General features: G+C 45.6%; 1 protein-coding gene across 5 annotated transcripts in view; it reads right to left on the reverse strand.

Annotated features, from left to right (window-relative positions):
• Positions 1–3,290: 3,290 nt before the first annotated feature.
• CLIP2 (CAP-Gly domain containing linker protein 2) overlaps positions 3,291–26,170 on the reverse strand; it is a 94,979-nt gene continuing 72,099 nt past the window's right edge. For 3 of the 5 annotated variants that reach the window (XM_063174017.1, XM_063174016.1, XM_063174018.1), the window contains 10 exons: positions 25,381–25,441; positions 21,361–21,465; positions 18,018–18,962; positions 15,469–15,526; positions 14,065–14,148; positions 13,518–13,674; positions 12,322–12,481; positions 8,640–8,825; positions 7,813–7,875; positions 3,291–7,317 (listed from right to left, as the gene is read on the reverse strand). In XM_063174017.1, the coding sequence (XP_063030087.1) occupies positions 7,306–7,317; positions 7,813–7,875; positions 8,640–8,825; positions 12,322–12,481; positions 13,518–13,674; positions 14,065–14,148; positions 15,469–15,526; positions 18,018–18,962; positions 21,361–21,465; positions 25,381–25,441 (1,831 nt within the window). In that variant the 3' untranslated portion in view covers positions 3,291–7,305. The remainder of the gene's footprint in view (positions 7,318–7,812; positions 7,876–8,639; positions 8,826–12,321; positions 12,482–13,517; positions 13,675–14,064; positions 14,149–15,468; positions 15,527–18,017; positions 18,963–21,360; positions 21,466–25,380; positions 25,442–26,170) is intronic. The other 2 variants (XR_010030252.1, XM_063174019.1) reach the window with 2 other exon arrangements.

Here is a 26,170-nt window from a genome sequence, read left to right on the forward strand (position 1 = left end):
ACTGAGATGTTCTTTGGGATCTGTGCATCATCAGAGTATTCTGAGAACAGCACAAATGCAGAACAAGTGTGAGTCAGTTGGGAGGAATGGATATGGACATGGAATTAGATGGCACATCACAGAATCCCTTCAGAGCTGTAAAAGCCAGTTTTATAAGCACCACTGTGCTTTCCCAGCCTGGCTTTTGTCCCCAGGGCAGAGCAGGGCTCCCACAGCCTGAGGCACTGCTGATCTGTGCCACTGCCCCTGGGTGTGGCGGTGTTTGAGGGTCCCCAGGGTGAGGGAACAGATGGGAATCTTGACTCCATGCTTCAGAAGGGTGATTTATTATTGTATGATCTATATTATATTAAAATAAAATTATATACTAAAACTATACTAAAGAATAGAAAGTATTTCACCAGAAGGCTAGAAAAGGAATGAATAATAAAATCTTGTGACTGACCAGAGTCCCAGCACAGCTGGACCTGTGATTGGCCATCAAGCAGAAACAATTCACATGGAACCAATCAATGATGCACCTGTTGGTAAGCAACCTCCAAACCACATTCCAAGCAATCAGATAATCAGTGTTTACATTTCATTTCTGAGGCCCCTCAGCTTCTCAGGAGAACAATCCTAGCCGAAAGGATTTTCATAGAATATGTCAGTGACACCTGGGTGGCCCCGGGCCCCACTCACCCTCACTGGTCTCAGCTTTGAGGATCTGCAGGTCACAGTTGGCCACCTTGAGCCTCTCTCGGGCCATGATCTGGCGCTTGAGGTCAGCCAGGGAGATGCTGTGGCCATGAAACGTGACCACATCGTAGCCCAGCTTGGAGGAGAACTTGTAGTGCACGCCCGACATGGCCCCGCGCCCGCCCCGGCTCAGCACCCGCTGCTCCCAGCCTGCGCTGCCCAGGGTGGCCCGGGCACCTCTGCTGGGCACTGCCAGGGCAGCCAGCACACACCCACAGAGCTGGGCACCACCCAGAGCATTGTGACCTCGTGGCGTGGTGCTGAGGGGCCACGGAACGCCAGAGCTCTGCTCAAAGGACGCTCATTGTCCTCAGCACACACAGAGCACCAGGGTGGGGGCACTGAGGAAGGCTCCACATCTTCCTCTGTCACCCTGTCCTTCTGAAGTTCTGCTAAGCCTTCTGATGTTTACATTTTTGTAATGGTATTTTGTGATGGTGTTTGAGGGTCCCCAGGATGAGGGAAGAGATGGGAATCTTGCCCCCATGTTTCAGAAAGCTGATTTATTATTTTATGATCTATATTATATTGAAAGAAAATTATATACTAAAACTATACTAAAGAAAGAGAAAGGACATATCAGAAAGCTAGAAAAGAATGAATAATAAAATCCTGTGACTGGACCATGATTGGTCATCAAGTAAAAACAATCCACGTGAGACCAATCAAAGATACACCTGTTGGGAAACCATCTCCAGACCACATTCCACAGCCATCAGATAATTATTGTTTACATTTATTTTCTGAGGTGTCTCAGCTTCTCAGGAGAAAAATCCTAGCAAAAGGATTTTCATAAAATATGTCAGTGACAGTGTTTCTCACACACATTTCATGTAAATAATGATTGTTTTACATTCCTTTCTGGAGGAGGAGAGAATTGACAAACTGTTAGTTTAACTAGTGTGGTTGGAGAGGTGGCAATTTCATCCTCCAATCCATGGTCACTTTTAGAATTCTATAAATATCAAAATCCAGAAATAAACGCACCTTTTTTGCCTTGGACGTCTCAATGTGTATCGTTCATTTTCTGTTTTACTGTGACATTCCTCAAAGGTTCTGTCTGATGAAGGCTGGACGTCTTCATCACTGTGCCCTTTTCACCTCTCTCCTCCAGGCATGTACAGCCTCTTGTTGGCTCTTTCAGTGATTTTCTCACTGGTTTCAGCAAGCTTTGTTCTTCATTTCTGCAAGTTCTGCTCCTTATTTCTTGCCAAGTTTCATCCTGGGTCTCTGGCTTGTGACTGAAATTTGGTTGCTCCTGTATTGGTTACCAGGTATTTAATGCTTTCCTAAGTATGCTTTGTGCTAAAGTTTGGTAGCTCTTGTATTGGTTACCAGGGATTTAATGCTTTCCCCAGTATGCCTAGGCACAGTGCTTTTAACCCTTTCGGTGCCAAGACCCTGCACAGGGTCAGGGAGCTGCTGGAGACACAAGAGTGTCTTACCCACCTTGAAAAGAAAAATAAAAATTGGGGATATCAGGGATATCTGCACAGCCTCTGTGACAGCTCTGGGATAAGGCTGCATGGACAGGTTTCACGGTGTTGTCATCAGGCACCTCTAATTTTCTTGGGGCTTTGCTCTGGAATAAAACCAGCCCTGCAAACTTCAGCTGCTCTTGAAAATAATTTAAAACTTTCAGGTAATCTTATTAGGGGAGAATTTTAAATCCAGGGAAAGCAGGAGGCAGGGAGCAAGGGGAAAATCATTCCAGTTTTCCCCTATATCTTAAGCACTTTTCTATAAAGGAACTACAGCTCCCGCATGCAGGAAAACATGGCAGGAGGAGATGGATGTTCCCTTGCTGTATGGGCAGTGCTGAGCCAGGGCCACAGGCAGTTAAGGAAATTCCTAATTGAGATGTTCTACCATGAAAAAAACACCTGGCATAAATCCACCCAGTCCCACCTCAGGGGGACAGCATCACTCTGTGATGCTCAGAGCATCCATGAGGACATGGTGGGAACAAGGGACAAGAGAGGCACAGGGGCTGGGGGCTGGCAGTTCCTCCTGGAGTGATTCAGTGCCATCCCCATCTCCATGTGCTCTGGAGGGCTGTGGGGCATGGCCTGGAAGGAATGAGGATGACCCAGTCACAGTCTGTGCTCAAACACTCATGGGTCAGTGCTGGGGTGCAGGGAGCTGGGTCTGGCACAGCACCCTGCAACAGCCCTCACCCCAGGGCATTGTGGAAATGTCAGTGAGGGGCTGGGGAGACAACCAGATGGAAAATAGCCATGGATTGATAAACAGCACAACCACTCTGAGGCTTGGGAGACACTCGATGGCAGGAGCTCCCAGCCAGGAGATGGTGCTGGGCCTCCTGTCCCCACCTCAGGCACGAGCAAACACTGCTCTGCTCCAGCTCAGCTCCTCCCCGCACAGCTCTGCAGCCTCCCAGCCACTGCAGAGCCCAAACACAGACGGCTCCAGGTCACTGCTGGGGCCCAGGGCAGGGGGAGCAGCCCCACAGCCCCGTGGCCCCAGCCCCTTCCAGCTCAGGACCCTTTGTGCCCTGCAGAACACCCTCAACACGCCCCAGGATGCCCAAATTCAGCCACAGAGTTTATTGTTCAGTAGGAGCTCACCACACCAGCAAGCCAGGACAAGGGGGATGGTACATGAATACAGATGTGGAGGAGTTACACAGACAGATTTGTACAGCTTTTGTACAGAGGAAGAAAATGAATCAAATAACAAAATAGACATTAGCTGTCAAACATTTTTTTTGTCTTTTTTTTTTGTATCATACTAACAAAATCTGATAGCCAAAAAATGACTAAGCTACAAAATTGTAATACATACTGTATGGGTAAAAGGTTATCATCCATTTATACATCTAGTATCATCTTTTTTCTGGTAACTTACAGGAGGCCTATAGGATCTTAGTGTATTAATAACTCCCTACAGATAGTGCTGAGCTGCTAAAGCTGCTGAATAACGGAGTATTGGAATTTTCATTAAGACTTTTACAGTGCCATTTGCATTGTTCTGTTTAATGAAACCCTTATGCATCTCTACTGCAAGTCAGAGGAGCTGCTGGTGGCTGGGGGGGAGGCAGGAGCTGTAAGGCCTTGGCTGGCAGCTTGGCACCTGGCACTGCAGAGCTGTGACACCCAGCTGGCAGCTTGGGACCATCACTGCAGAGCTGTGACACCCAGCTGGCAGCTTGGCACGTGGCACTGCAGAGCTGTGACACCCAGCTGGCACTTTGGTACCATCATTCCACAGGGCACAGCACGGTGCTGCCCTTGCTCCAGCTCTCTGGATGCTGCAGGGGGGATAAAGCTGACATTCCCAAGCAAGACTCATTCTTTTCCCCTTTGGTCTTGAGAAATAGAAAAGAAATCACTCCATATTAAGTAGTCTCCACCCAAAAGCTGTCTTTGCAGTGGATGAGGGCTCAGCTCCCAGCAGAACAGCATCACTGACTGTCAGGGCTGCTCCTTCCCTTGGAGCCCAGCTGTGTCACCCCCTGCTCCCCACCCTGCACCCCTGCTCAGGACCCACCTGCAGCTGGAGAACCAGCACGGCACTCTCAGGCTGGGAGAAAGGCTGGGGAGAGCACAGCCCTCCCTCAGCAGCTCCCAGGGAGCGAGGTAAGAGCAAGGCTGAAGCCAGAGGGGGAGTGAAGGCACAAACAGGAACCAGCCCGGATCAACAACAGGACAAGGGGACATCACCACTGCTCCAGGGCCCCAGACTCTCCCAAAGAACCAAGCCAGCAGGACCAAGGATTGTGAAGCACTTTATACACCACCACATAGGTAAAAATAGCACTTAAACTTACAAATAAATAGAGGGGATGGGGAACCTCCCCCTTGTCCTTTTCAAGTTTGTCCCCAGTGTGGTCTCTCACCACCTCAGGAGGGCAGCCAGAGGCTGGTGCCCTGGGGAAGCCTGTGCTAGTTTTGGAGAGGGAGGAAGTGAGTGAGTGCAATCCCTCCTTACACAGGGCTGAGCTGAAGCCCACATGAGCACACAAATATCTGTTGGCATTGTGGATGGTCCTGTCTGGGAGCAGCTCCCATGGACCTGCACCCCAGAGGGGCTTCAACCTTCAGCCCTGTCACACAGTGACCACAGAGCCTGCACAGAGAGCCCAGCAGTGCCAGCAGCTCCTGGCTGATCCTCAGGGAGCAGCACAGTCATCTACAGGCAGAGAACACCACCAGCACTAACTCTGAACCTGCCCTGAACCCTCTGCTCCTGTGCTGCGTTGTCTCCTGAGCTGAACAGGAAAAGCCCCAGGTCTGAGCTGCTCTCAGGGGATGGTCCCTGGGCAGAGGCAGGAACCAGAGACTCTTCCAGCCTGGCAACTTTGGATCTGATCAACAGAACCAAAAACATGGGGACTGACTCCCAGGGGATCCCACTCTGTGCAGAGCCAGAGGGAGGTGGAAACAGAGATGTCTCTGCTGCAGGTGAAGGCAGCTGGCCACGAGTCACTAGGAGACCCAAACAGGAAAATAATTTACAATCCAGAAGGGAGCCTCCCTCTTGCAGGTGCCCAGGGAAGGCCACGGGGTCTGCAGCCATGACTTCAGAGACCATCTAGCCAACAGGAGCATTTTGGGGAACATCAGCCCTAAATTCTTCAAACCAGCAGTGAGGTATTCACCATTGAGGGCTGTAACAAACAAAAACTCCCTCTGGGACTTTCCAAAATCACTTAGAAGATGAATACTCAGCCAGGAGGGTTTTGGAGACCACTCCTACAATCCCTTGGGAAACTCCCAGAGCTAGGCAGAGATGTGCCAATCTTCCTGGTGATTTGTAAGAGCTGAAAAAACACTTCTACGTGGCAGGATAGAATTCTACATGAATTACTTCCAGCCAGTTCCATACCATGCCCTGCCTCCTGCTACCATGAGCAGATTTCTGCTGTGATTTCTGACCTGTTTTACTTCTCCTTCCTCTCCCATCCTCCTTGAAGGACAAGAGATCACCAATTCTGCATCAGGTGAGAAGGGTCAGGTGTTCAATGTCACCTTCCTCATGGCAAAATCACAGTCCTGAAGCTCAGGTCTTTCCCAGGCTGCTTCTGTCTGCCCTTCCTTCAGAGAAGCAGGAGTCTGGCAACCCACTAAGAAAAAGTGACACAACTTTGTGGGAAATCAGGGCAAAAATCAACAGAGCTGATGTGCCCTCGTGTTCACCTGCTGGGGGTCTGGCTCAGATCTCCCCATCTTGTCCTGTCACAGATGTCCCATCATAGCAGAAGGCTGGAGGAGGTGGCACTAACTGGGAGAAGCCTGGAGAAATATTGCTGTGACTGTTCCCTGTGCTGCTGAAGAGTGACCCTGAGCTGGCTCTTTCACATCTTTAAGAGCATGTTGTCACCTTCCTCTGCCCTGTTATCACCTGGGAGCTGTGGTGCAAAGTTGGAATAAAGCCTTGGGAAGAAGGAACAAGATCCTCTGCTGGTACAGACACAGGAGCTGTGTGGGCTCTGCTCTTGGATTGCCTCTGCTCCAAACACAGCCAGGTCATGACAGAGGATTGCTGAAGCCATCAAAGGCTCACAGCAGCACCTCCACCTCGGGCAGCAGGGGATGGGCATCACACTGGAGAGCCCAGGACAGCTCTGGGAAGCTCCAGGCAATCACAGTGAGCTGTTCAATTGCACAGGCAAGGAGGGAACCCTTTGTTCAGGGTGTCTGTCCCACACTGAGTGCCCCCAGCATGGAGCTCCAAGGCCAGCAATGCTGAGATCCAGCACCTGTGGAGTCCTGAGCTCAAAACAGAGCCCAGGAACCCCCCAGGAGTGAGGGGGACCCAGCTGGACAGATGGCAATGGCACAGGGCTCCAGCAGCCTGCGCAGAGATCCCACTGCAGGAAAAAGGGCCAATACACCCAGGCAAGGTGTGCCTGACCCCAAACCCAGAGCAGCCACCACAGCCTCTTCCCCAAATGCCAGGAGAGAAGAAACAAAATAAATACCCCTCTGAAACCGGATTATTTCCCACGACATGCTATAATACAAGAACTAAGTGCAGGTTCTGCTCTAAAACAGTGATGTCTTCCAAAAGGGAGGAGGAGAACACATCCCCAAACCTCACATCATCAGCCCAGCAGGTCTCACTCACTTGTGCAGGTCCTCAGGACACCAGGGAGTGTGGGAGGGAAGGGCCAGATCCTGTGGGAAGGGTGCAGCCTTTGGGCACATGCTTTGAACACCACAGGCAAATCCCTCTGCAGCTCCTGTGGGGTCCCACTGACACTTGAGCCACAGGTCAGGGCAGCTGTCATCCAAACCACGTCAGCTGGTGGGACAAGGGCAGCTCAAACAATACAAATTCCACAGTCAAAACCAATACAAGTAAGAAACCAAACCCAGAGAGGTCCTTCTGCTCCCTCCTGGAACAATGGCTGTCTTGGAAAGATGGACTCTGGGATTGTCCTGATTACATCAGTCAGTACATTATAAACATTGTCCTGCTTTAAAGTGAAAATACTGTGTGTGTGGTCTTTTGGAGGTGCTAAAGCCAGATGTGGTGTTGCTTTTCCTGACTGTGCAGAGGAGCTGATACTGGCGTGAAATGATCCTTTCCACCTCTTCTCTATCAGAGCTTCTCCTGGAAAAAACCAGAACTTGTCAGGCAAAAGCACAGAGGCTTTATTTTGAAAGCACAGAGGGTTTTTTGGAAAGCACAGAGGCTTTATTTTGAAAGCACAGAGGTTTTTTTGAAAGAGGTGTGCAGTAGAATGCCCAGTGCTCTGCCCAGTATATGTGGATGAAGTCTGCTGTGGGAGGCCAGCACAGCATGTCCCACAAATGTCACCCATGCAAAGGGGACAGCAGAGAGCTGAGGCTCAGCAGGCTCCAGCAGGGGCTGCCAGGGGAAGTGTGACACAGCCCTGACCCAGGAGACTGTGGGGAAGGTCCCTTTGCCCTGCCCCTCTCTCTGTGTGCCCCTCACCACCACCCTGCCCATGGCTTCAGGGGGTTTCTAGTGAGGTTCCCATCACACCTGGGAACTGGAGTTGTGCGAAGTGCTGTCCCCACTACAGCAAGCAAGAAGCCACACAAAGCAGATATTGTTTTAAATAACATTCTGCTCAAAACTTACCTCTTGCTTGTGGGATTTATCCTGCTGGTGAATCCCATTAGCAGACCCAGAGTTTCCAACAGTCTGCAATGGAAAACAGACAACACTTACTGAAGACAACACAGATCCCGGTGTTTTTTGCTTACAAGCACTGAAATCTGGCAAGGCTGCCCTGTCCTTCCTTAGCTGCCCACTCCACACAAGGATAAGAGGGAATGATGAGGAGGACTAATTTATTACTTTATTATACTATATTATATTAAATAATACTATACTATACTATACTAAAGAATACTGAATTATTGAATGTTTAGAAGATAATAATGAAAACTTGTGACTCTCTCCAGAGTCCTGACACAGCTTGGCCCTGATTGGCCAAAGAGTGAAAACAACTCACAGCAGAACCCAATGGAACAATCACCTGTGGGTAAACAATCTCCAAACACATTCCAAAGGAACAAAACACAGGAGAAGCAAATGAGATAAGAATTGTTTTCCTTTTCTCTGAGGCTTCTCAACTTCCCAGGAGAAAAACCCTGGGTGAAGAGATTTTTCCAGAGAATGTGAATGCCACACACAGGCACAACCTGCTGGCTGCCTTCCTCAAAGCATTATTGATTTTAGCAGCATTAGCTGAACAAATCTGCATTCTGAGACGGGAGAACTTTCTGGACTCTCCATCCATCAGAGTTTTTGCATGCCTGCCAAAGGATGGGGAGTTCAGCAAGAGGCTCAAGCACTGGCACGGTGCAATGTGACACCTGATCCTGGCTTCTGGGTGAAGGAATCACGTTCAGAGGCTGTGAATGCCACAGATGAGGGCTAAGCTGCCCTGTTTGCTGAGGTACCTGTGTTTTCTCAGAGGAGAGCCTCATGGCTTCCATGAGCTTCTCCATCTGGTGTCCCTGCTCCAGGGCGTTGCGCAGCACGTCCTCGGTGCTGACGAGCCGGTGCTGCAGCCGGATCACCTCCGACTCCGAGGAGGGGTCGATCAGCGAGAAGCGCCGCTGCTCCGGCGCCGCCTTCTCCTTGTCCTGGGGCAGCACAGGGAAAATGGGACAGTGTAAGAGCCTGAGTGAGGGATGGGGGACTCCAGGCAGTCTCCAAAATGCAGTTTATTACATCCAAAACGTTACAGCAGTCCAGGTTGGTGGGTGACAGAGCTGTGCCCACAGCTGTCAGCTCCAGCTGCAGGCAGGCCTGGAGACCCTGAGTTTAGGTTACAGTGCATTATAGACTTTTCTTTTGGTTACAATGCATTATATACTTTGGTTTTGGTTACAATGCATTATATCATTTTCTTTTGGTTACAAATACATTATACACTTTTCTTTGCTGAGCATCTTAATACAGCAGAACCAATCTATACCTTAACTATTATCTACAGCCTATCATAACTACTATAATTACCATATTCATGTTACTGGTCTCCAATCACTAGAAGTCACTATATTATACTTTAAGCTAGAAGTTGGTTTTCAGTTTTCTTGCAGTGGAAAATTCTGAGACCTTTTTACTACTTGTAACTTTGCTGACTTGTTTGCCGGTGCTCTCTTTCTGATTGGTAAAAACATCTTGTTTGGGGTGGGTTTATCCTTTGCTCTAGGGCATAAAACCCTTTCTAACTAACACACCCTTTGCCTCCTTGGTTATCCAGTGAGACTGGCTCAGCAATTCTTTTTTTCTATATCAAAACTTGCTTCCATCTCTATTCCTTCATCAGACTCTACATTCAAAAATCTTTCGGCTAAGCATACATATCTGTGAGACTTTCTTGTCAAACTTTCATCCTTCCCAACAGGAGGTTTTACAGCAAAACCAAGTATTGCCAGCTGGGGGCTCTGTACAAATCACAAACGGGACGGGACTGCTGGGGAAGGCATCTCAAGCTGTTCTGTTTTCCAGCATCACTCTCACTACATGCTTATGACAATGGGAAGATGCCATCAGCTCACATCCCAGGCAGCAGACCAAGAGCTCAGTTTTACAACTCACTTTAAAAGTTTTTTGACCAACTGTGGAAACCTGGAGCACACAGGGTATGTTTCTTTTCTGCTCTGGGGTGCCCTACCCCAGGGGACCACTGACTTTGACCCCCATTCATGGAGAAAATTTCCTAGGCTTCAAGAGAGGCTGGAATCCCCAAAAGTGTGAAATAGATTATGGAGAGCAGTGTAGGTGCATCACTTGGTAAGAAATTGAGGTTTTGGGATTTTTTATATGTTGTAGATGGAAGCAAGATGGACGCCACAGGGTGTTGTCCTGGGCTTCTTCCTCATGCTTCTTCTTCCTCCTTCTTCATGGGTTTGGGTGCCATTTTGTAATTGGGCAGAAAACTCTGCATTGCAGCTCTGTGGGATCAGTTATTGGGTTAAAAGGGAAAATAATCCAGGTGTCAGTTCTTAATTGGATAGTTTAGTCTTAAAAGACCTTGTAACAAGAGATTGTTGGCCATTTTGTGCCTTCTAATGAAAAGCTGCTGAACTCACAGCAGTGAGACTGTTTTACTGATAAGAAATAATAAACACCTGAGTCGGAACATGAACTACTGTCTCAAGTGCCTTCAATCCAGACCAAGGGAAACCACAACTGGAACCATCACAACCAATCACACAAAGCAAAAGCACATTGACAGTAGTTCTATCCAACCACTATAAGCACAGGTACCTTTGGTTAAACAATGCTTGCTTATTTCAAATACAATACCTGCTTGTGAGCCTTAAACACAATGCACAGAGCTCCATTATTAAGCTTAGAACTTCCTAATATCTCACTAGATATTCTTTCTGTAGCTTAGTGAGTTATTCTAGACAAGCATTAATACACAAACCATTGTTCTATTTGTCTTTACTTTTCTACTTACATAATTTTTCTGCTGACCAATCTTATGGGTATTGCTTAGCTCTAATCACAGTTCTGCTGTGTCTGAGGCCTGCCTTTTGCAGCTTTCCCAAAACCCTCTGATTTTGAGGATTCTCACACCAAGAGCTGCAGAAAGTCAAGGTATAAATCCATATAATGCCTAGAACCACGCTGCAATTTCAGCAGCAGATGGGGCAGAACACAGCTCAGATCAAGTGACCAGGAGCAGCTCCAGTTTGTTCCCAGCACTTCAAATCAATTATTCACATCTCAGCCACTGGAGGACGTTGACGTACACGGGACTTTGAGGACACTGCTTATTCTTGGATCAGAGAATCTGTAAAACACGTGGGGTAGCTGAACTACCTTCAGTTCCTCCCACAAACTGCAGTCCTATTTAGCCATGGATCTAAAACCTGAACAGAAAAACGCTGGAGAAGGACACAGGAGACTACAGCTTCCTCATGAGGGGAAGCAGAGAGGCACACACTGACCTCTGTGACCATGGACAGGAGCCAGGGAATGGCCAGAGCTGTGCCAGGGAAGGTCCAGGCTGGAGATCAGGGAAAGGTTCTTTCCCCAGAGGGTGCTGGCACTGCCCAGGCTGGCCAGGGAACGGGCACAGCCCTGAGGCTGCCAGAGCTCCAGGAGCCTTTGGACAATGCTCCCAGGCACATGTGATTGTTGGGGTGTCCTGAGCAGAGCCAGGAGTTGGACCTGATGATCCTTGTGGCCTTCCCAACTGGGATATTCTGTGATAAATTACATGTGGGCATCTTTGCTGCATAATGAGGTGCTGCTAAGCTCAGTCACTGTCAAGAGAATCCCCATCAGATGCTCAGCAGGACAAAAGAAAACACAAAGACCTGGAGCAAGAGTGAAGGGCTCAGACTCCCCACTCCCCTCAGCAGTACAGAGCCCTCCAGCCCCTAGGCTGTGCCAGGATTGTAGGAAATAAATTTAGAAAAAGTTTTTAAAGTTTAACAGAAGGCTATATAAGGTTAAACATAAGCTATATCAAGTTACTTTATATACTTCATCATACGCAACAAATAATAAACAAAACAATCAAAAAAAGTTTTTTCTATCCAAGAGGGAGGGGGAAATGTAGGAAATAAATACTACAAATAAAACTAACAAAACAAAATATAAAACTAATAAAACACAATAAAAACTAATAAAACACAATAAAAACTAATAAAACACAATAAAAACTAATAAAACAAAAGAAAAAAATAATAAAACAAAAGAAAAAACTAACAAAACAATATAAAAACTAATAAAACAAACTACAATTAAAACTAAATACTTCAGAAAAATAGAACTATAAACATACATTGCAGTGGGACCCACGAAAGATAGTTTCAAATAATTAACTTTAAGACATCTGCAGCATGACGTAACAAAAAACTAATAAGCCAAGAAACACAGTGCATTGTAATTAAAAAATAGTTAACTTCTAATTATAATAGCATAAATAACACAATATATAGTGTATTGTAATTAAAAATTAGTTAACTTCTAATTATAATATAACATCTATATTATCTCACCCTTCTCATAAAACCAAAATATAATAAAACGTTTTTAAAAACCCCTCTCAGCTACCCCATCTCTGGCTCAGGAAAGGAGTATCATCCAACACAGGACGGGTTTCAGGGCCCTCACCAGCACAACCAGTTTCTCCCGCAGCCCCTTGATGTCATCCTTGAGCTTCTGCTCCTTCAGCCTCCACTCTGCCTTGTGCACCTCGCGGCTGAGGTCGCGCTCCGGCCCCGGCGAGTGCCGGTTCGCCTCCAGCAGCAGCGCCCGCAGCTCGTTCAGGCTCCTGACACCAGAGAAACAACAGTCACTCCTTGCTTTAAAATGTTAAAAGGTCAATATGGTTATGGAAATTGTAATACAGATTAGAGCAGTAAGAATTTGGGCAATCAGGGGTAGGATGGTAAAAGCAAAGAATTACGAATGTTCGGGTGCTTTCCTCTTGAAAACAAAGGATCCTCACTAACAAAGGACTAACCCTTAAAAGCAATAGCCTGTTGCATGTCATACATGATTCAAAAATTCTTTTCAAACAAAGGTGTTTTCTGGTTATTGGCAGCTTCCCTCCCTTCATCTTGTAAATAAATCATGGTTGGACTCCAATGGAGTCTATAAGGAGACTAGTTCTTCACCATAGGGAGGCAATAATTCTTCTCTTTGGGATCTCAGTGTCTTGTTGCTGTTATCTCTGTGCAAAGAATTTCTTGATTATCTCATCTCTTTCTTGAGCTAGTTAACAAGCATCTTACATTGCATAGTTCTATTTTACCATTATGTCATAACCTAAAACTATATTTAACACACTACTTAAGAGAATTAATACAGCATAACTTTCTAACATAATACATATAATATTCATTTTAATATTTGCAAACAGCCAATCATATAATACATATTTTTCACATGCAAGCAGCAGCAGGAAGAGATGAAGACATTCCCAGAGCCCACACACCACTGAAGCCCTGTTGTGCTCCCTCCCACCTTTGCTACAGATCCAAAGGAAGGCCAAAGTGAGCAAATCTGACCCAGCTCCCACCACTCTTTTCTTGTCCCAGTTTGCCAGCTCTGAGACTGGCACTGCACAGGCACTGCTTGAGCAGCCAGCCTGGCTGGCCTGTGGTGACTTCATTCAGCATCTCCTCTGAGCTGCTTTGCAGCTCCTGGCAAACAGTGAAAGGGCAGTGCCTTTTGAGAATTCACAGCCTCTAATTCCAACCAAATCCACACATCAGCATCTCTAAAGAAAGGGAAAGCTGTGGGCTGGATGAATATTCACAGAGCCCCCCTGTCTGCATCTCTGTCCTCCAGACCTGCACACTGACCTTTCCTTCTTGAGCAGCTCCTGGCTGATCAGGACCAGCTGCCCTGAGGCATCATGTGTTTTCTTGGTCAAGGCTTCCAGTTCTCCTTCCAACCTCTTCTTTTCTTTGAGCACCGAATCAGCCTTCTTTTCTGCTGTTTTGCATTTGTTTTCCAAAGCTATGAGAAGCAGAAGATTCAGGGGAAGAAAGGTCACTTAGTTCTTTACTTAATCCCTACTTTTTGCCTTTTCCCAATTCCTACTCCTAAAAGCACAGACATAATTAACTCTTGGCTGGCTGTAGCTAAGGGGACACATCCAGCTCAATTGACTTCTACTTCATTAACTTTACACATAAACAACCCCAAACCCTCCCTCACAGGACACTAATATCTGCTGCAGTTTGTGTTCAATTCCTGAATTAATTTCTACCAGCAATAGTCATTGAAAAACAATAGCATCATGTTTTACATCAACCTATTTCAGCTCTGGGCTTTTGTTCAACACCAGGCTGTGGGACAAGCAGGGAAACATTTAATTCCCCCCAACGCTGGATTAGGGAAACTTACCACTTACTTGGGCCCTTAGAGTTTCAGTCTGGGTCACCAGGGATGACACCTCTTTGTCTCTTTTACTCAGCTTGTCCTGAAGGTCTGTGGGGGAATGAAAAGACAAGGATGAGAGGGCTGGACAATGCTTTGTGCAAATTGGGAAGGTGTCAGGAGCACAGCATGGGCCAGGGTGCAGTGGGCACCATGGTGGTTCACTGCTGTTGGCAGAGGGACACTCATCCCACCACACTGGGAGGTTGTACCAGACAGGGTTAGGAAAGCAACCTCAAAGGAGGAGGAGAAAAGGCAATAAAACATTACTAAAAAAAAAAAAAAAAAAAAAAAAAAGTAATAAAACATTAATAAAATTAAACCAAAATGAACTTTCAGCACATTTCTTTGTGTCACCTCCTACAGTGGAAGGCAGACACTCTTTCAAAAGACATGTTTTCTGGAACTGATGCATTTCCATGCTCAGAGCTGCAGATCTGAAGTGTGATGCTTTTGTGGCTCAAATCTGACCTGGTTGTTTTCTGAACATCTTTCTGGGGTTTATTCAGTGTGGAAACAATGCACATATGGACTGAGTGGCCATTCAGAGCAGTAGCTGCTGGTTCTAATTAAAGGCAGGAATTACCTGTCAATCAGCAAACAATTTGGTGTAGAAACATAGAATAGTTTGGTTTGGAAAGGAACTTAAAGATCATCTTGTTCCACACCCCACCTTCCACCATCCCAGGCTGCTCCAAGACCTGTCCAACCTGTCCCTGGGCACTTGGAGGGATGGGGTATAACCTGAATGAGTTCTACAGAATCCCATATCTGCAAAAACAGACAAGGATTGAGGGCAATGGAAATAGGACAAAAATACCTCTGAATCCAGCTCTGCTATTGCTCAGACTCAGTGTTACAGCTCACCCTCTGTGAGGGGGCTGAGTGCAGTTCAGGTTGAAATACACTTTATGCAAGTTTCCTGAGTGTGTAAGTCTCACATTTTCTTAAAAGGAATGACTTGATTTATAGTGAGCTTAATAAAAAGTAACTATCATTATTTGAAGCCATTCACATTAATATCTAATAACTCCTCCCCTGAGAGCAAATAACATTTAATTAAGGTCTCAATTTTACCTGCTGTGAAAATCAGTGAAGCAATGGAATTGCACCTATTTCCCCAGATCTGTCTCCAGCCTGCACCATCTGCATGGAGAGTATCTAACACAGGTAAAAACATCCACCCTTGCATATGCTCAGCTTGATTAGAAGGAAAAAACAAATCCAGACAACAAAAGCCATTGGGCAAATTTTGATAGAAGAAATGTCCTCCTAAACCCCTGCCATGCAGTCATCCCTGCAAGAGCAGAAAGCTGGAAGAAGAGAAAGTGTACAAGTCGCTAGAACATGGTAAATATCATAGTTTCATACCTTCCATAGTCTCCTTCATCTTTATCTTTTCTTCTGAAATATCATTAGTCTCAATCATCTGGAATAAATGTAAAATGTAAGATATAAACTAACCCTTTACCCAAAGATAAGCAGAAGTTAACAACCACAAAGCCCCATCCAAAGCAGAAGGCATCCCATGTCCAAGTTAGGATGTTTTACATCCTTCCCAAGAGGGAAATAAAGGCTTTTTAGAGGAGCCACTTGTCCAGCTGGGCACTCCTGAGGCTGCCCAGAGTGCCCAGACACAGCTCCCAGGTGAGCTCACTTGCAGGATTCACCCAGGAGGGAGCAGAGCTCGAGTTCTCCCCCAGGTTCTGGTTCAGCCCTGCACACACACAGGGATGCAGGAGCTGCTGTACCCCTGACCAGGCACCTCTGGGCAATCTCAGCAAACACCCAACTGCAAATGCCCTCAGCATGCAGCTTGACACCTGCCAGTCAGCAAGCTCCTCAACTTCTGCAGAACCTAGCTGTGCCCAAAGTTATAAAAAGGTTGGTAAAATAGTAATTTATTAAAGAACTAATGCATTCATAAAAATAATAACAAAGCAAATGCTGTGTCCATACATGGGATTCTGCTTTTCCCCATCCTCTTTTCTATATTGCAATGAAAAGCCAGAGACTACAGAGCTTCCAGTGCCAAGCTTTCTGTGGCAGAGGCCACACCTGAGCCCTTCACACCTCTCTCCATCCAGCAGCCTTTGCTGGGACCTCAGCACAGGCCCAGAGCCAGCAGCTGCTGTGGCCACCAAGAGCCCCAAGGCCACTTCTCTGAACTCTGGGCTGTGGGACAAGGCAAACAGAAGCAGGAGAACCCTCAGAGCAGAAATATGTTTTCTGATGTACTTTTGGTATGGAAAAAACTATTTAACTGCTCCAGGGAAGCAGTTGTGGCTCTCCCTTGAAGGTGTAGGAAAGGCTGTCACAAGAAACCTTTGCTTGTTTAAAATAACTTGGACAGTGAATACTGCAGTTACTTTAAATTAACTAAGACAATTTTAAATAGAACTTGCTCCATGATACTCAAAGGCTTTCACCCATGCATTTCTTCCCATATTCTCCTGATTTTAATTGACACATAGCTGAAATAATTACTTTAAGACTTCCCTGGTTCTAATCCAGTATTGATATCCCCCAGAGCCCTTCCATTTATCTAAAGGGCTCAGGAACAAGACTTCAGCTCCTTCTTTTCCATTCATTCCTGTTTGAATATTGGCTGTAATGTGTTACATGTTGTAATAGCAACTCCTTTTTCCCAGAGTCCTGGCTGTACTTATTGTTCCCAACTGTCCTTATTGGCTGAAACATCCTGGAGCAACCCTTCAAACACCATTAATGCTGGAGATTCCTCCTTGGCCTTTGCCTCTGTTGTCCTCTGTGTGCCTATTTCCAAGGTGTGCAGTTCTGACTTGGACAACATGGAATTCATGGCTTGACTTTGCTCCCTGGAGGTGCAACTGCTTTCAATGGGGCTGCTCATGTTGGGAAATTAAACACAGGCATTGAATTCATTTCATTGGCATCTCTCTCTGGAACAGAAACTACATCACCACTGAAATTTCAACGCAGTATTCTTCAAATATGCACATTCTACAGCTTATTTTAATTTTCTGCATCCTCATAGGATGTAAATTGGGTTTTTCCTCATTTCTCATGCAAAATCCAAACACAAATAGGGGCCCAGCCCCCCATGAGTAGCAATCTCCCTGCTCACTACAGTGCAGAACCAGCCACGATCCCTTGTGCCACACACAAGGGCAGGATAATGCATCCTGTGGCATATACTCAAACAAAAAAAAACCAAAAACAACAAGGTGACTTAGACACAAAGGCCACAGTAAATTGACCCCTTCATATGACTGCTCTTATTTCAGCCCTCCCTGGTCTCATATTCAATCAGGCATTTTATTTCCCCAGCCTGGTGCCATTCTGACCCTTTCTGGCATCTTTTCCACTCTAACCCTCATCAGCAGCATTTCCCTGTCTCCCACATGTGCTGTGGAGCCCCTGCCCTCCTGCTGACACAGCCTCACCCATCCCACAGTGCAGCCACTCACTGCACCTCTCTTGCTCCAGGTGCTGAGCAAGGCTGACTCTTTTTCCACCCTGTCCTCCTGGCATCCCCAAAGAGCCTTGCCCAACAGCACACCAAGGCTGCTGCAGCTCCTTGCAGGAATTCATTAGAGAATAAATTCAACTGCATTGCAGGAATGATGGCTTTCCAGCTCAGAACATGCTTGCTCAGCATGAGAGCCCACCCTGACAAACCATGACAGTGCTGGTCTGCTCCTACAGCAGCCTCCAAACCCAGGTGTGGCCCCACTTGCTCCTTTTCCTAATTGTCCCACTGTCCCATTGGCTTTCTAGAGTGGACTGACACCTTCAGCCTGGAGATGCAGTGCAGAAAGAACACTGTTAGTGGAAGAAAAAACCATCCAGATATTTGAAGCCTCAGAGAACTGCACAAGGCAGTGGCTGAGGAGTTACCAACAGTGATAATAAACAGCAAAATGACCCCCAAGTCATACATTTGCATGCTGAGAAGGATGCAGGGCCTCCATGGACTGCAGCTTGTTCTCTAAGACAAGCACTTTTTCCTGCAATCTTTGGATTTCCTGTTTGCTGTGGGCTTCTGTTTTCTGTAATGTTTCATAGTCCAACATCTTCTTTTCAGCCAAAGATATCTGCTCTTTCAAGAAAGCTATTGCTTCTGTCTGATCTGTGTATTCACCATGAAGTTTCTCCAGTTCATGCACCCTCAGCTCAGCATCTCGACACTTGTCCTTCACATCCTGGAGCTCAAGAAGGTGCTGACTGCTTTTGGTTTCCAGTTGCATTTTCCAGTTGCTGTTGCTTTTTTCCACTTCTTCCAAAGCCTCCTGCAGCTTCAGCTTGAGACTCTCTTTCTCCTTTATATGGACAGCTGTCTCGATGTCGTGCTTTGCTTTCAGGTTCTCCAACTCAAGCTGGTGCTCCAGCTTTATACTCTCCACCACTGCCTTCAGCTCCACAATCTCCTTGTGCTGGGTGTCAGGGCCTGAGTTGAGCGTGGCTTTCAGGTCCTCCAGAGACTTCTGGTGGTCAGAAGCTAACGTGTCCAACTTGGACTTCCAGTTGTCCATGAGCCCCATGTTCTCATTAGTGGCCTGCTGAACTTTATGCTTTAAGTCCACAATCTCCTGCGAGTACTTCTCATTGACAGACTTCAGCTTCTCCATCTCCTGCTGGTACTTCTTTAGCGTCTTCTCATACTTCTCCTTCAGCTGGCTGCTCTCCTTCTGGTGCTCCTTGTTGGCAGAGAGCAGCTGATCCCTCAGCCTCAGTGCCTCTGAGTGCAGGCCCAGGCTGTGCTCGGGGCTCTCTGCCTGCTGCGAGCTCTGCAGGCACTGCCGGAGCTCGTCCACCTCGCTGCGCCTCAGGCTCAGCTCCTCCTCCAGCTGCAGGATCCTGGACTGCTCCGCCACCGTGGTCAGCTGCAACACCACAAACACAAGGTCAGTGCACCCCTCATCGCCACACCTTCCCCCCAGCAAGAGTTCTCCAGTGGAAATAAATCCAAAATGCATCAAAGTTCAAAGGAAGAGGTGGAGAGCACCTGGTGCCCTCCAACCTGTCACCCTGGTTTTTAAAGATTTTATAAGCCTTCTGATGTTGACATTCTTGTAGCGTACTTTCTCACACACTTTCTGTAAATAACTCATTGTTTTGCATTCCTTTATGGAGGAGGAGAAATTTGATGGACTGTTGGTTTGTCCAGTGTCATTGGAGAGGTGGCACTGTCACCCTCCAATCCACTGTCACTCTTGGAAAACTATAAATGTTGGAGTCAGAAAACAAACTTCCCTTTTTTCTTCACCTTGAGAACAGCGGTGTGAGCTTGTGTTCTTTTGTGTCCTATAACGACATCAACCTGAGCACAGTTTTGCACCAGCATAACTGTCGCCCTGATTTTTTAAGATTCTCTAAAATCATAGATTCTGATGTTTATATTCTTGCAACAAACTTTCTCACACACTTTCTGTAAATAACTTATTGTCTTGCATTCTTTTATGGAGGAGGATTGTCATTATAGGACACGAAACAACATGAGCACACACACTGCTGCTTTCAAGGTGAAGAAAAAGGGAAGTTTATTTTCTGACTCTAACATTTATAGTTTTTCAAAAGTGACAGTGCATTGGAGGGTAAAAGTGCCACCTCTCCAATGACACTGGGCAAACCAACAGTCTATCAAATTTCTTCTATGAAAGAATGCAAAACAATATGTTATTTACAGAAAGTGTGTGAGACAGTTCATTACAAGAATATAAACATTAGAAGCCTTAGAAAATCTTAAAAAATCAGGGCAAGAGAGGAGAAATTTGATAGACTGTTGGTTTGTCTAGTGTCATTGGAGAGGTGGCAGTTTCACCCTCCAATCCACTGTCACTTTTAGAAATCTATAAATGTAGAGGCAGAAAATGAACTTCCCTTTTTTCACCCTGAGAGCAGCGGTGTGCACGTTGTGTTTCATGCCCTATAGTGACAGGCAACCAGCACTGACAACTCACAGTTATGTCTGTGCCAATTACAATTTATTTTTCCTAATACAAACCTCTTGCTTTCCACAGAAAAACACCTTGGAAATAACCCTTGAAATTCACTAGGGAGCAACAGTGGTTTATGAAAAATAATGTCCTGGATGGGCATTATGTTTCCAGACCAGGCATCTTGCCAGATGATGCACAGAGGAGATGTGACTGCACATGCAGGAATTTCACAAGCATCAAAACCAGCATTAAGCATATCATGTTTCCTTTATTGCTCAGCAATCCTCAGCCTGCAAACCTCTCTTCTGTAACAGAATTTGTTTACCCTGGTGTAAAAAGGAAAAGGGATTTTTACATATGAGTGCTTGTTAGAGTTTATTAGCAAAGTCAAAATAACAAAGGAGGCTAGAGGATGCAAGACAATAAATCTGGCCATGGTACACATTGAGCTTAAGGGCTGTGGGTCCATGTTTTGCCATCTGAATGTAACCTGGCAGAGCTGAACTCCCTGTGAGTCACAGGGAGTACAGGGTGCTGCCACTATGGATGGAGAAGAGGATGAAACATTAGAAAAAGGCAAAAGAAAGAAGGAAACCAAGCCAAACTCCAAGAGATGAATTTCACTACATTTCAATTGCCATTTGCCCAGCAGCCATCAGCCCAGGAGGCTGCTGGTCATTATTTCAGATGGGCACAGGGGGCTTCAGACCATCCAGACCTTTTGGAGACCCTCCCATTTATGTTTTCTACAGCTCTCAAACCCATTACTGCTCACTGCAGCAAGTTTGCTGCTTCCCACATCACACCAGCATGAAAAAGCCCTCTCCACATCTGGCTGCTTTTAGGATTCCTCTGGGCAATCTGTCCTATTGTCCATGGCCAAGGATCAGAGTGGGCCCAGCTGCATCCACCAGCACCTTCCCCTTCAGATGGCAGCTCCCACAACGGGCAGGGGAGACTGGAATGTTGATTGCAATGTTATTTCCTCTTACAGCCTGGGGGGAGCTCAAGGCAGAATGAATTGTGCAGGATATTATTGGGATATGTTAATTGAAAAATGAATTGTAGGAGCTCATGTGTCAGATGGTGGCGTGGGGCAGAGAAGCAAGCTCAATCTGAGAAACAAGCTCCCCACAAGAGAAGCAAAGCTAGAAATCATATCATACTACTATTTCTGGGAAAGAGAGCAAACAAAAAACCAAACAAAATCAAGGAAGCTTAAGTTCAAGCCAAAATCAATCAACCCCACAAAAACCAAAAGAAAGAAACCCAAAGCAAGGCATGATGAGCACCAGGGCAGTGCAAGCGCTGTCTGCAGGCAGGGCAGGTGAGGGTGCATTACCCTGGTGTCCTCTAATTCTCTGAGGAGTTTTTCAGCCTGTGCCTTCTCAAACAGCAGGCTCTGCTCGAGCTCCCGAATTCGGGCATGCTCCAACTGCGTCTGAGTCTGCTCACACAGAGAGAGAAAAGAACAGTGGAGAGGGGAGCAGGGAAGGGAGAGAGAGAGAGAGAGGGGGACAGAGAAGGCTGCAACATCATCTCCAGAGAACAAGACAAGGAAAGGCTGTTCACAACAGGAAGAGAATAAACACCCAGACAGGGAGGAAAAATCCAACCCAACAGGAAACGGTCCCTGTGGGATTTTACATGGTACTGGTAGTGGCTCTTCACAAGAAAAGTGAAACTGTGATGGGAAAACATCCTTCTGCTCCAGTGTCTTCCTGCATCAACTGGAGACACTTCCTAAAAAGCAAAGCTCCCCCACCAGTACAAGGCCCTTGTACAAACAGATAATGCAAGGATGTTGCAATGATTCTCCACATCTTTCCTCAAGAAGAGTCACAAGGCAGACTGAAAAGAGCTGGAAGCTCCCATCCTCTTTTTCCTCTGGAGATTCTGTGAATCCTACACTAAATGGGAAAAAAACCCCAGGTCATACTGTACATGGCATGTTGTTAAACAAAAAACACATTGCACTGGAGAGATCAGGGAATTGGGATCCCACCCTGTTCTGTAAATCAGTGCTTTCAGTTTGAGCAGGCCAGACATGAATTTCAAAGTGACTTCTGTACGGTACGACTCTACTAATTTTGGCACAAGAAAACAGAACTTTTTTGGTTGGTTGGTTGGTGATTTGTTTTCAGAGTTGCTGGTGTTTTTTTGGGTTTTTTTGTTTTTGTTTTTGGTTTTTTTTTTTTTTGGACAAATGATTCATCTAAGCACAAAAAGCTCATGTTATCTACCCAAATCCAGGAGCACTGGCTCTGGGCATTGCTTCAGTGCCCTTCACTTTAAAGCTGAAATACCATAAAGCTGCACTTGGTAGCAAAGCTCAGCAATCCACAATCACCACTGTAAAATCATGTAAAATTCCCTATAAATGAAAGAGAGGAGACACAGGAAGGTGCATGCACACTCTGGCCTTCACTTTTTTTTTAGCTGACAAAACCCACATTTTCCTTAGAACTAAACTTAATTAACCTATCAAGTTAAAAAATTAATCTAGCAAAAAGCAAACAAACCTGCTCAGAACCATTTTTATCCCCATTTTTTGCCCTTCAATTTCCATATGATTATTTGCTTCCTCCCTCTTTCTACTGGAGCCAGTTTTAAGGATTTTCTGCCCTTCCCTGCAATAAGTCAAGCCTTGCAAGTTTTGTACAAATTCTAGAAACAGAAGTTTTTTAAAAAATCCATGTTTTAGGCTTGCAAAATACCATTGTACATGTGTATTCATAGATGGTGACATAACTGCCATTTATATTCAGATGGCTCTGTATTTTATATGCCTTATTTAACCCCTGAAGGAGGGGAGAAAAAGATGTGGATTCAAAAACCCAAATATTATCAAAACTCTGAATTATATAACAGCACATCAGATATTTGCTGACCTATTACAAAACTTATCTCTGGACTTCTCACAGAGATTCTCTCCAGGTTAACACAAGTGCCCAGTCAAGCTCTCAGTCCCACCCGATATTCTTGCTCAGTATCTATTAATCCTGTTATTTTCCAACTCTGAAATAACAGCTGATAATAGAGGGGAAAAAACCAAACAAAAAACCATAGAAAAAATTAGATTAACTGTTTTACAGTCCTTAAATCTTAGGTTTACATTCAATCCTGTGTTATTTTATGTAAATTTGTTTGCTAGTACTAGCCAGTATGAGTCACAACCTCACATCCAAAGTTTCCCTGCACTTTGAGGAAGCCCAGATATGAATTTCAGATTTATTTGTAGCTATTAGCCTCAAATTACTGTTCACAAACTATAAACTGACTTCCCACTGGCACTCAAGGCATGCTGCAGGATGCAGGAGATGAGCCTGAGAGAGTTCCTTGATGAGGATAATACTTCCTGTAAACTATGGTTTTCCACCACAAAAAGTCTTTCCTGAAAGCTTTTCCTACATTAGCTTTTTAACTTTCAAAGCTCTTGAAAGCTTTTCCTGCATTTGTTTTTCATCTCCCAAATCACTACAGCATCAGCTGCCAAGCAGGATCAAAACTGGGTTGAAATCATAACTACATTTCAGGGCTGAATCCACAGCTGCTCTATCAGAGGTCCAAAACCTTGATCTCTCTTTACCTTCACATTTTTTCTCTCAAGTTAATTACTTGCTTCTGGAAAGCTTAACTGTCTCCACAAAAAAAGCAGGAAGGTGAGAATTAACTCTGGTGGGTCAATCATTCAGTCTGCAAATCAGGCAGACAAGATGTGAAATGTGGCCCCAGCCAAGCCTGTGCTGGGACTGATGCTTGGCTCATGGAGAGCATGCCAGTTCCCTGGGTCAGGGGAAATCAAGCATTCCTAAATTATCTGTCCTTTTGTACAGACCAGCATGGAAGTGAGGACAGGACCATAATGTCCTGCTGAAAGCTTGGCCATATCCCCATTGCAAAACAATTCCTTCCCAGCCCAAAGGAAAATTAAATTCAAGACTGAGTCCCAAACTGAGAATGGGAGCCCTTACCCATAGCAGCTTATCATCATGGTGGCTTAAAAAAAAAAATAAAAATCCAAATATACCAAGCCTGGTCCCACTGCCATAATTACACAGCCAGGCTGAAACACTTGGAGCTTACAAAGGGACAATTCACTGCTCCCAAAGGGAATGATGCCTGCACCAACCACCCTTCCCTAGGGCACTGTGGGAAAGCTGTCAGCTCAGGGATGAACTGAAATCTGATTTTGCTCCACACAACAGGCAGAAATTGCACTTGCTGTGCTCCCACAAAGGTCTGCTAGCAGTGCACTGCTGATTTACACCCTGTCAAACATCTACTTCAGCTTCTGGATGAAGAAGAGAGGTTTGTGCCAACAGGATCACAGCCACAGCAATATGTCCATTTCCCAGTTTTCCCATTTTCCTGGGCTTTTGTTGGTGTGAGTGACAGTGAAGCACAGGAGCAGGGCCCTTGACATTTCTGGCTGTTACTAACCTGGCACTCCTAAAGCTAAACAGACAAAAAACTCCCTTGATTTACATTTGGAGAGCAGAGCCTTGCTTCCACAGAAAGATTTTCTGTTCCCTTTTCCCCATGGAAAAGCCTCCCACTCAAGGGCCAACATCACTTCATCCCAGCATCCCTTCCAGCCTGCACAATGTTCACTGCAACAGCATCTCCAAACAACAGCCCTTCCCAGGGGCAGGGTTTAAGGATTTTCTGCCCTTCTGTACAATAAAGCAAGGCTTGCAAGTTTTGTACAAATTATAGAAACAGAAGTTTTTTAAAAAATCCATGTTTTATGCTTGCAAAATATCACTGTACATGTATTCACAGATGGTGACATAAATGCCATTCATATTCAGATGGCTCTGTATTTTATGTGCCTTATTTAACCCCTGAAGGGGGGGGGCGGAGAAAAAGATGTGGATTCAAAAACCCAAATATTATCAAAACCTAGTGCCAAACCCACACTCCAGGCAGTGAATTCCACATGAGGATACCTCAGCATAAACAGCATTTTGTCTGGAATTAAACAGCATCCATTCAGGAGACTCCATGTGCCCATGAGCTGCTGAGAGCAGGACACCTCAGGGACAGGAACTGAACTGTCAATTCATTTCTAGGGTGGAAAAATGTAAGTTCAACACATTCAGACACAGATTTTCACATGGTTTGGCGACTCAGAGTGACAGATGAACTCCAGGCAGCCCCAGGTGTGAGCAGCCATTGGGCACCACACCAAAGAACAACCCTCACAGCTCACAGCAGTAAACCACACAGCACATCAGGAAAGTATTGTTAGAGGGGACCAAAAGGTGGCAGAAATTACTCAAGTGAGTAATTTCTACCACATCCAGAGTAATTTTTGCAACTCTGGATCCCACATTTTGGCAAGATCATAAGGAATTACCTCCAGATCCCCTTTTGTAATGGATTCTTCCTCCACACGGAACTGCAAGTCCTCCACTTTCCTGGGGAAGGAAAGGGACACACAGAGCAATCAGAAGGACAGGGACACACAGAGCAATCAGAAGGGACAACAGAGCAATCAGAAGGGACAATAGAGCAATCAGAACTCTCAGCTCAGCACCTCTGTCTCAGCAGCCAATCCACATCACTGTTAACCAACTTCTGTGGATCACTGCAACCATCAATGGAGAGGCCATTCCCAACAAATGGAAAAGCTGCCCAAAAAATTACTGATACGTTTTTATCCAGCCAATTAAATTTATAAATGTATTATATATACATTTATAAATTGAATTGGGTGGATAAAATTATGGGCAGTGGGACCAACCCTGGTCCCACTGCCATAATTACACAGCCAGGCTGAAACACTTGGAGCTTACAAAGGGACAATTCACTGCTCTCAAAGGGGAAGATGCATGCACCAACCACCCTTCCCTATTTATTTTATTATAAAATAAATAAAATTAAATTAAAACCACCCACCCAATATTTAAAAAAAATCACATCATGGCCTGCAGAATCAAAGTCTGAAAGGGATTCAGATCACCTTTGAATACAAAAGCTCAGCAGAAACTGAGCAGCAAGTCCCATAGAGCAGGACAGCTACAAGCAGCTTTCCACACACAAAGGTGGCCTTTTTGTAAAGTGCATCCCCTCAGACACACAATTACTGTTCTCTGACACAGGAGCCTAAAAACAAGCAAAGCAAGGTTTCGGATTATTTAAACCTT

The sequence above is a fragment of the Melospiza melodia genome, chromosome 21, assembly GCF_035770615.1.
Source record: "Melospiza melodia melodia isolate bMelMel2 chromosome 21, bMelMel2.pri, whole genome shotgun sequence".
In the NCBI taxonomy this organism is placed as follows: Eukaryota; Metazoa; Chordata; class Aves; order Passeriformes; family Passerellidae; genus Melospiza; species Melospiza melodia.